This window comes from Ctenocephalides felis, unplaced genomic scaffold (genome assembly GCF_003426905.1).
Source record: "Ctenocephalides felis isolate EL2017-DRISC unplaced genomic scaffold, ASM342690v1 CF-g0.4_SCAFFOLD_03571, whole genome shotgun sequence".
Taxonomy (NCBI): domain Eukaryota; kingdom Metazoa; phylum Arthropoda; class Insecta; order Siphonaptera; family Pulicidae; genus Ctenocephalides; species Ctenocephalides felis.
Window position 1 is genome coordinate 27,526,354 of NW_020539725.1, and position 11,937 is coordinate 27,538,290.

At 30.7% G+C, this 11,937-nt stretch overlaps 1 protein-coding gene across 1 annotated transcript in view; it reads right to left on the bottom strand.

The window, feature by feature from the left end:
* Window positions 1-615: 615 nt before the first annotated feature.
* LOC113385887 (ecdysone-inducible protein E75-like) overlaps window positions 616-11,937 on the bottom strand; it is a 70,911-nt gene continuing 59,589 nt past the window's right edge. The window contains exons 4-6 of the mRNA XM_026623711.1: window positions 9,884-10,497; window positions 1,913-3,089; window positions 616-1,786 (exon numbers count right to left, since the gene is read on the bottom strand). Of these exons, the coding sequence (XP_026479496.1) occupies window positions 1,083-1,786; window positions 1,913-3,089; window positions 9,884-10,497 (2,495 nt within the window). The 3' untranslated portion in view covers window positions 616-1,082. The remainder of the gene's footprint in view (window positions 1,787-1,912; window positions 3,090-9,883; window positions 10,498-11,937) is intronic.

Here is an 11,937-nt window from a genome sequence, read left to right on the forward strand (position 1 = left end):
AAAATCGGACTGAGATCTTTGTCGTCTTACTCGATATAACTAAGATCAATCACTTAACACAAATTAAAAAAGATAACATTTAATTTGCAATGAAACTTAAAAATATATGTATACATGCTTAGAATTTTTCAAACTTGCATGCATATATTAATATTTTCACAGCTTTTTATATACATATGATATACTTAAGAAAAGCACGATATTACAAACTAATTGTAATGTGAAAAGATATTTACAAAATTTAAATATCAAAAATTAGAAAAGAATAAGCTTATCTTAAATCATATATTGATTATTTATATTTACAATTTATTCTGCTATAATATGTTCATGGACTTAAAATTATGTCAGAGTAAAATAATCTTTGACTTTCATAAAGATATTGCAACCGTTTTTTCTTTAATTTAAAGAATAATTCATTATAATTTAAAATATTTACAACAGACACGTATATTTAATCAAACAATAATATCATGTATACACGCACAAAAATATTTATAAATATAAATGTGTGTATATAATTAATAATATTGAAAGCGATTAGTGCCTAATTTGTTTTAAAATAGATAAATATATTTACAGTAAAACTTTCTTAATTTTCCGCATTTTAGCCAAATTTCTATTTTCAATAATTTAGTTTAATTTTCTGTATACTATAATTATTAGTATATATAATCATACCTATACAACGAACTCATTCCATCGCAATCACTTATATCTGTACAAACAGGATATATTTTGAGCAGGTTTGACTATGCTTTATCAACTATGTTACTTTTATTAGTTTATATAATTTTCACTAACTTTTGGTCGATTTGGAATATTCAACCTAAAGGTTTCGTCGCATTTCGACGGTGAATTAATTAATATCACTTAAACTCAGCAGCATTTGGCTTAATGGGCTCAAGGCTGATTTTTTTGATTAATTTAAATTGGTCTCATACTTCATATTAATTTCTCACTTGATAAGGTGATATGAAAGAAATAACTAGATCTTGCTAATGATTTGATCATTAGGTGAGTCGTTCGATGGTCCTTCGAAACGGAATTTGCAGTTTATTTAAGTTCAAACTGACTGATTCTTAAGCTTGAAGTAAAGATCCCAATCTCGCAGGACTTGGTGACCTTGTTTTTGATAGATTTAGTGGTGCCTCTCTTTCAACAACATTGCATGGTTCAGGCGACGCACTTAGGGTAGAATGAGGTGATTGAAACCTCCTTGCCGGTGAACGAATGACACTTGTGAAATTGTAAGAAATATTTTGTGGTGTCAATGAATTTTGCTGTGTACCGGCTTCTGCCCTTGCTAAATAATTTTGAATGATATCAGCCCGCTTTGCTTGTTCAGGCGTCATTCTAGGTTCAGACCTTAAGCTTCTCGCCAGTTCTGAATGAGTCGACGACAAATTGTATTTTTGCTGCGTCATCTGCTGGTTCACCAAAGGTCTAGTCAAATGCAATTGCAACTGTGATTGGCCGTTGCTTGCACCATTTTCTGATGTTGTCTGCACATTTGTTGTCGAAACATCTTTTTGGCGCATCGCACGGAATTTCTTATGAGGTTTGTAAGCTTCATCCATCAGAGAATTGGTATCGTATAAAGGTGGAGCTTGCAGAACACGCTTCAAGACGGGCATGTCATCATTGTTTGGTTGAACGTGCGAAATTTGAAGTTCATTGGAAGACCTAGGCGACGAACAACTTGATCCAGCATTGCGGGTATTATCAGGTTTTTCATTGCCAGATTCGATTCCTGAATCAGTTGGTGAATCAAGTTTTCTGTAACCTGAAAATAAAGAAAATACAAATTATAAATTTGGTAAAAACGACATAAATCAAAATAATTTGAAAACAAATCAAAACCATAATAAAAAATTAATAAAGGATAAAAATGTTTTATTTCTCTACACACCTGGCAAAATTCTTTGGCCGTTCACTGCGGTGATAGTCAAGCCATTCTGAGCAAGTCTGGCTGCAAACTCTTCATCACCGGAAGAACCAGAATTCGCCCTTAGTCTAGGGCTGGTTCCAGTTAAGCTAGCTGCCAACAGTGGCGATGTTTCTTTGTATGACATTTGTTCGCGGTATTCCACTGGACAATTATTATCCAACATTGAATTTCCGCGTTTGATCAATTGTTCGCTTCGGTATTCTACAGGCTTCAGAAGTTGCTCCCGGTATTCAACACCGCAACCATTTTCATTCACTCGCTTCATAGGATAATCTACTGGATGTTTTATGTATTGATCTCTGTACTCCATAGGACCTTCAGATTCTAAACCGCGTTTCAGTAATTGATCCCTGTACATTGGACAATTTTCCGCCTCTAAACCGCGTTTCAATAGTTGATCACGATATTCAGCGTTATCAGCTACTGTATGATCTTTGTGATCACCATTGGGCAACTGCTCAATATTATTTTCAATACCGTTATCATCTAATTGTTGACGTAGCAATTGCTCTTTGTGCTCCGTCCGGAAGACTATCAATTTCTCTGTATGTAGCGTACTTAATGTTCGGATATCCGGAATAAGATTAAGCAGAGTATCAACAAAATCAATTTCGGACAACCTCGTGTGCTTCAAGGCTCTTAGTAAACTCTCATGAATCTTCTCAATGAACATACGGTCTTTCAAACCATGTCTGTCCGGGGATATCAGAACAACCGCGGAGAACAAAGCGACTTCCGTATCGCTCAAGTCCAACGAGTTTATCTTCTCAGCAAATTCAAATGTAGAATCTACCAATCTTTCCGCGTTAGCTGTTGCTGGACATCGTATGCTATCTCTGGTTAAACTTTTGCCGTTCAAGCAAATAACGCTATTGTCTTTCGCGTCGAACATTTTGATCAAGCGAACGAATAAAGCATCGAACAAGCCTGATTTGAGCAGAGTGAATTTGTCTTCACGACCGAGGTTGGAAAATCCTGGTATTGAGTTGGCGAAGTCTATAACATCGCGAATAATTGAAGAAAAGCGGTGGGAAAATTCTTCGGTGTCCTGTGCGGGCATTGCCAGTAGCGGGTGACTCGCGTGGGACGGAGACAGAGGCGGCGTGCATGGTGGTGTTGATGGATTCAGAGGGCAAGCCTGAAAATAAGGAAAGAAATACATTAAATATGGCACTATACTTGATATAAATAATAAATCTAAATTTTTGTCAAATTTTCGGCGCTTACAGAGGATAAAATAATTATTTTGTAATCGTATTTTTTATATATTTCATGCGACGTAAATTCTACAACATATCGTATTGTTTACCTATTATTTTAATTTCTAACGCTATTACTCAACATTGACCTTGCTTTAGTGACGTAATTTATTGATAAGCTAAATCGATATTTCGATTTATTTAATTAATTATATTTCACGCAAGAAACGTGTAGCAGCATTTGTGTAATATTAATTGTTCATAACATTTTCAAATATTTTTCTTTTATTGACGCAAGCAAAATTGGTTCTCATACATGAACAATCTTATTTATGAAATGCCATCATCAAATACGAAATAATCTATAATCGATATCGTTGGTCACAATACGTGTTAATATTTTGCATTTCAATTCTCATAACATAAATTATAAACATCCGTATTTAAACATTCTTTTGTTAATATCTGAAATATTGTTATGAACCATTTTGAATAAATCAACACCATATAGAATGTGAAATAGATAAGATAGTATTATGGGATTTTTAGTCGTACGAATAATTCGACGGATTGGATTTATGAAAACATTCAATTCATTTGATCTATGTGTAAGCAATAACATTCTGGAGAACAATGCTCAACTTCTGATAATTGCCGGTGCAAATAGATTAGCAATTAAAAATTGTAGTCCTTTTCTAATGATATTTAGAATAACCAAGTCTTAAAATATCAAATAGCGACAATTTGGACTTCATACTCGAACGTAAATTACATGTTAACAAAACATTAACTTGTGGATCTTCTGTTATATATTTGTTCTTTATACGAAAAGTCCTTGAATTTATATTTGAAATAATTATTCGTAAACAGACATGTTTACGATTCAGTCTGTGTTATCTATACTTCTAATGACATTGGCTTTGACATTCAAAAGAAATAATTTTCGAAAAATATGGAGGAAAGTTCAACATGTAATTAGGATATTTTAGGTCACATGGTAGAGATAACAAAAAAATATTTGAAAAATTAACGTTTGCTTCTTCAATATACGTCGTTGCTAAGAAAATCATTAGGTACTATTTTCTCAAGATAGTTAAATTTGTCATCATAAAATTTTTCATAATTGGAATTAATGCAAATCATATAAAATTGTGGAATTATAACTTTGTAACTCGTCTTTGATTACTTAATAATTCATTTCCGCATGAACAACTAAATCAATAATTTAATACGATGTTACATATAGCTTTCCGGTTATTTTCGGTTTTACTACACGTGCTATAATTTTGAATAAATATCTGACATTGAAATCATCAAGTACAAACACCGTATATTGCTACGTACTAACGTAATTCGTTTTATGTTCAGTACATGTGTACATCATTAAATTTAAGTAATACATATGGTACATTTTAGCTTGTGTTTGTTCGCATATTCGCAATATTTCCTTATCACAAATTTAAACAGATTGAAGGTCATTGCCGAATGATAACGAGATCAAATAAATGTATACGTGTTCCTGTATCTTTTGCATGTATATATATTTTTGTGTATAATTTTGACCTTGAATTTGAATACAGCTAAGTCGATAATAGATAAATTTATTTTGCGAACTGACCTTGGAGTCTGTTATTCGCTGAAAACGCTACTAATATAAGTATGAACGTGAAACGTCACAAGACACTGAGATATCATATTTCCTCCACCTATCTTAAGATACAAAAATATACTTCTGCACGTGAAAATCACAAGCACTATTATATACGTACATATAATGGAATTCAAATTGTCAAAAGTAGAAAACTTTTGCATAATCAAAATAAACTTAAATGCCTCAAATCTTGATCAAAAATTAAGAAGCTTAATTCTTCATTTCATTCGTCCCTTCCTATCATGATCGTTTCAGGTAAGATGATATACTACTAACTATAGTATTATATTTTTTTTAAGTATCCTCGTAAAAGACTATGATTTCAAATTTAAGACTCCATTTATTCATATTTATTTGCTTCAAATAATTGAAAATTCAATTCATCTTATTTCTTATCACGCTATCTTCAATGCGCCACTGCCAGTAAATGCGTAGGCAGTATACGAGTGTAAAAACCTAAATTGAGTCATCTGAAATATTTCGATCGATATGTTCATTTCCCGGAAAACCTCAGGCCAACCTTGATACAATATCACAAAATCACCTATATATAGAAATACAAAATACCCTAGTTCAAAATCATCTCGTTATACAATGGTTGTTATAACCGGATTGCTTTTTAAAAATTGTCTTATAGTTGTATAATTAATTTAAACGTATAAATATACACATATCAAACGCGCAGCCATGAAATGACCTTTCAATAATTTTCTGTCACATTGTATTTCCGCGTAAGAATTCTTACATTTACATGCGTATTTTTACAAGCTATGTAACAGAGTCTAACTTTCAAAATTTTCTCAAGATGTTTTCCAATAATACTTCCTTGTTAACCTACGTCGCGGACAAAACTTGGCCGTCAGTTTGTGACGAGGTCGTCCCGCCATATATTTTTTTGGTTTATTTATATTAGTTTTTCGTTATTTTAGTTGCACTAACATTTGGGCAGAAGGCCGCAATAGTAATGGACACATTGTATACAGAACTAATGAAATAATGGAGTAATAACACACGTGACAATAATAAATGTCTTGTTTTAATATTTGATGTTTAACATGTGGCTGTTGTAAATATTTTAATTTATCAAAATAATTAAGCAAGATTAGAGGCTGCGGATCAAAGTAGTTGTTGTGCAAACATAGTTTAAACAAGGTAGTTTGGTTATTATTGAAAGATTAAAAAAATGATAGGTAGTACTAGGGCAGGTTCGTAATCTGAGTTAAACTCCATCTCTAACCAAGACATAAATATGAGAACTTTTTTAAAACTGTCCGGATCGTGAGAACAATAAATTTATGAAACATATTTTTATTGTTATCACTGCAGACAAATTTATTTCTTAGAACGTAATTGATCCGAGAAAACATGATAAAGTTATTATTATTGTACCAAGTATAATTCGCAGAAGAGGAGCACATTCAAAAAATGAAGCACATATATTTAAATAATATAATCTGTTCAAATTTAAACTTAAGCATCGCTAATAGGATTCGACATTGAACTGTAAGTCTGACGGCCTTGTACTCGCATACGTACAAACTGGCGAACAAAAATTTATACAGAGGCGAAAATGTAATAGACCACGGTTAATTCGAAAAGACTATTCCTTGATATATACGTTTTATATAATTTATATAAAGGTCTGAATAAAATGTTTAAGTGCTATTTTTAAAAAAATGAAATTAAACAATTTATTGATTACTTCAATGACTTTTCCAATTAATTAGTCATTTATTACCCAAACCAAGAATAGATTTTCTTTTCAAAAGAATGTTTTTCGGGAAATCGATACCGTTTATCTTGTTAGTATGTGTTATTTTACATTTCTGAGTAAGCTTGTATGTATGTAAAGCTGTGTATACATGATCCCTATAAGCTAGTATGTATGTATGAATGGCTCGTAAAATTTTGACCTTGAATAATATCGCGTTATTTTTCGACCTTGCCCGAGACACGAGCATTTCACACATACGTCACAGAACAGATATATATGTATTATACATATATATGTATATGTATGTATGTATATGTATATAATATATTATACATTTTTGTATATATTTGTAGTCTATCGTTTTACATATCGTTTACAATTACAATTCTCCAAATCTATGGCCGTGACAATGATATTAAACCGCGCATTTTGTAAAAAATCAATTTTGTTTCCTAAAAAATGTAAAAAATATTCCATTATTATTGGTTCTGAAACTAAATGTGTCCTGCGATGAATTTCATATGTTAATGAAGCAGGTAGTCTAGGTATGCGTCAGCAATATATGAACCTACGCTTCTACAGTAAAGTTGAAAAAAATACCACGAGATCAAGGCTTCTGCTTACTTATGCAAAGTATTATATTTTCATTTGTATTAATTTTTACTGACTCTATGATAATTGCGATTTACATTTGTTTTGTCATCGTTTATTACAATTATACTTATTATTCATAGCGGTTGCTTCGTACTATAAAGTAGTTATAACTCAATAATAAATATATATATATATATATATATATATATATATATATATAACATGGCTCATGTATAATATGAACTTTAGAATATCATTATGAGTTTCATTTGTGTGACTAACACAATTGACCTTTATTATTAATTCTTCAAATAAAAAAGATTAGATACATGGCGTCATTATTTCCTGTCGCATGATTTATTTCGTTCGAATCAAAATACATTATTAGGCTCCTGATACAAAGATACTAAGTCATATAGCTATAGTAATTCTGCATTTTATGTTTTAGAAGCTTCAGATAAACTTTCAATATTACAGATTATAAACTCAACCTCTTAATAGTATAAGTTCAATGTTGAAGCATTTTCATACGCGGAAGATGTGTAGTTATTTCAAGATCGTCAACATTTAAAAACGGCTTTATGATAGCACACACACATGCTTAACTATATAATTCCGATCATCATTTAATTTATTCATGAAGTAATAAAATAATTCAGCTCATAATTTTTGCCTAAAGGTCAAATTGGAATCAGAGCTTAGTAGAAAATTTTTGCGAAGATTTACTACTACACAGTGTATATTTGTGCACATATATAAAATATATATGTATATTGACGACATTTGCGAGGTCGCATCAAGGTCTAGTCTGAGTCTCGACGTATTCCAATCGGAAACCAATGTCGGAACAAATATATATGCATATGCATATATGTATGAACGAGTTAATATTAGTGATATAGTATTTTGCTGCATTTCGTGCTACTTAAATTGTAATTAACTAAACCGAGAGAATAGTGAAAACTTAAGCTACAAGGCGTCTCCACCGTATAACTAACTTATGAACTAAAACACAAATAATAAAAGAACATTTTACCTCGATCAAATTTAACATTTCAATAAATATTACATATTTTATTGCATGATTGTTAATGAATTTATGAACATTTAAAATAAGTAAAATAGAGATGGTACGTCTGAAATTTATATTCTGAATTTAAGGTTCATTAAGATGAAATGCACATTTTATATTTTTTTGTCAATTACTGTATTAATAGAAATGAAGTAAGATAAATATTTGCAATAATAATAATTTCAAATTTGCACTCAGACATCATCATTTAACCAAAATTTTTCTTCTTCCAAAATTTTCGAACGTTTACGGACTATAGTTGTCTCGACCTGATATTCAACTGACTTCTTTCATTTATATAATTCAAAATTAAAATATTGTGCAAACATTGTCTATGAAGCAAATTATTTATTAATGACTTTTTCGTGTCACCTTTGAATTAGTATGATTAATACAATTTTTACAAAAATTACAGCTTATATTGATATCGCATCTCCCGCGCACCTTAAATTGATTTATTATCTAGTTACTTTATTATTCTCTATTATAATACAATACATTTCAATAAACATTTTTGCAAATGCATTTATGTGGATTGCCAAGGACGCATGACGTCTTGCTAACACATATCAACATGTAGGTAACGGATGTCAGTTTATACATATATCTAGTTGCAAATGTATGCAATCTCGAATCAAGTTTTAATTTGTAATCTTGAAAGAGCAGAATAACGGTAACCGATTTACTAATTTGATTATGATTCACTTTTATTCAATACTGTTTATTATTTTTTTGAAAAACTAAAGTGACGCTCAAGTGTTAAAAAGATGCGTAAAATAATTGATTCATTGTTAGTGTATTTTGATATCACATTTATCATTTTATGACTAATAAATATACAATAATATAGAACAATAAATTATTCAACGTTTTCAGTAAAACTTTTCAGTAATATACACGTACATTGTATATTTTTATACAATGTTTCAATATATGTGCGACATAAATTCCTGTTCATTACAAAATAATTGTTATTCAAAGCGAACAATTAACAACGAGGTCACAGCTTCGAAAATATTGAAATATTTTTGTTTTCAAAAACCTGTCTTCCTCTATTTCGATACTAAAATAACCAGAATCTAGATGGAGGTGGGTTTGTAACTAACTACTAATGCCAGGGAAACTTTCAAAAATTATACATATATAAAAATTGTCATTGCCAAAAATAGTCTCACGGAAAACAATGTAGTCAAGAAACTACAATACATGTATTTTGGCTGTAAGAGCCTCTTCTTGAGCGTTTGTATAAATGAACCTTGTTCTACTTCCTAAAAGAAAGTGCTTAAGATTTCTTTTACACTTTCTTCCACGCACACGGACACATTTGTATTTTTTATCATGCCGCCGCGTCGCTTTAATTTCATTTATTGTTTATAGCGATTTATATCTTTTGCTTCAGCTTTTGCTTTCATCGGAAGCAATTCGCGCGTCAAAAATTGGCCATTGAGGCGGAATATTTAAATTTCTAATAAATCTTGGTAATAGAAATTTGTAATTATTATTTGAAATTAAATTCTTATGAATTGTATAGCTTGTTGCTAGATAAAGAGAAATAAAAAATATTTAACGATCCATGAAGAATCGGTATAAAATATTTTTCGCGCATTTTTAAGTTTATTAGTACAACGCAATTTAATTGATCATTATTATTATTTTTAGATTATTTCTACTAAGTGACGGAAAAACAAGTACTTAGACTTACCAGTCTCATGCTGCTCGCGTTAGATCCATGTCCCAAAGCGTTTTCTCCTCCTAATCTAAGATTGTTCTCCTTCATTATTTTCACGCGTTCTTTCGTGAATTCGCACGTTTGCAAATGCGCCCTCGTGACAGCCCTCATCAGCGCCAAAGGCTCCTGCAATATGCTCAATTCTTCCGTCTCCAAACAATGATTCATTTCTCCATTAGGCTGGTGATGGTGGTTCAAGGAATTTGTGTGTTGGTCACTAACTAATCTATGATGACCATCTAAAAGTCTATTATTAGAGTCACAGTGATTCGGAGGAGACAATCGTTGTTGTAGAGCATGATGATTCGAATCAGCTCCGTTGCTTAATCGATGGCTTAGAATCGAATGATGTGTATGTACTGATTCTGTGTTGCCTTGCATTAATCTGTGATTCAATAGACTGTGATTTGGGTCACTACCTAGAAGCCTGTGATGATCTGGGACACCATGTCCATTAGGTCGTTGGATTGATGTTGGGTATCCATTCACTGATGAAGGATGCTGCTGCGTACTGTTGTTTTGTTGCTGCTGCATTGCTGCTAGTATACGAGCTTTTTCGCGTTTTGGCACACGACCGAATCTTACGGCTGAAATGAAAAGAAATTGAAATTATTATTTTTGAAAAGAGAACTATGCAAACTTTGCATCAAATAAGTAACCATAAATTTAATAAAATGAGTTGAATTAAAAATGTTTTACCATGAGTTCAACTCACATGCAACTTTCAAGTGTTTTATTTAGATTTCTACTAATTTCAACTTAATAATTTATTGCTTTTATATTTAATAATAGTTAAATGATAAAACTTGGCAAATTCAATTAAATGCACGAATGTAGCATTACCGCTCGACCGAGTGTTAGAGATTCTCCAAGAGAAAAAAACATAACAAAAATATTTTGTTACAGTAATCTTGACACATTTATGTGCATGGTTGTATTATATATCAAGACCTTGCACAATGCAAAATATTTATAATGATATTAGAATCAGTGGTCGCATTTGTTACTGCTTCGACCTATTTAATGGGACATTATATATATATATATATATATATATATAAATGAGCATATAACGGTTTCTTGTAATTTCCAATTGAAGAGCAGATGTTAAGTCATACATACATATACACCTGTTCAAAAAGTAACAGCTGTCACTTGATTTTTATTTTATTTTTCGTTTGCACACGCTTTGTTTATAATTATACACTTGTACATTAATTATATATATATATATATATATACGAGTATATATATAATTTTTTAAACACCTGTGCATGAATATAAACCAAGAATTGCGACCTACATAACTTTATACAAAATTATAACAAAAATGACCTGCGATTATGCATTAGATTATGAATGCAAACCACATACAAAAACAAATATCATTAATTGATCTTAATCAATAGCATACAGTAATTAATTCATTACATGTCTCCACGCGGAAGCTCAGTGCATCATTTTTGAAGGCAAACTTGTAAATATATTTTTATAGTATATGGATATATTCATATAGAAGTATACGTGCATAAACATAATAGAAAGTGTATGTACACGGCTGATGTCTTTTGTAGGCCAAAGGTGAATATCTAGGTCATACGAAACACTTTTGTTTCGTTTAAACCGTCTGTATGAGTCGTCCTCGCATGAATGTGAATCATATTTATGTATATGAATCGTTTTAATTCGTTAAAAAGTATGAGAATTATAAGTTTCATTGTAAGTAAAGTTCTAAATGTGAGTTTGAGTCGTAAAAATTTCAAGGTACTTATTACTTTTAACTCAACTGATGATTGAAGCATTAATAATAAAACACTTAAAAATTTAGCCTTTAGTATTTTTCTAAATTAAAAATATATTTAGTCATTTTAATTAAAAAGAGTTTTCAATAGAATAGTTAAGTGTTAATTTAACACTAACATAATTTAAATTGAAAGTCCGATTTAATATTAGTATTAATAATAAAATCTTAACCACATCATATGTATATTATATATATATATATATATATATATATATATATATAT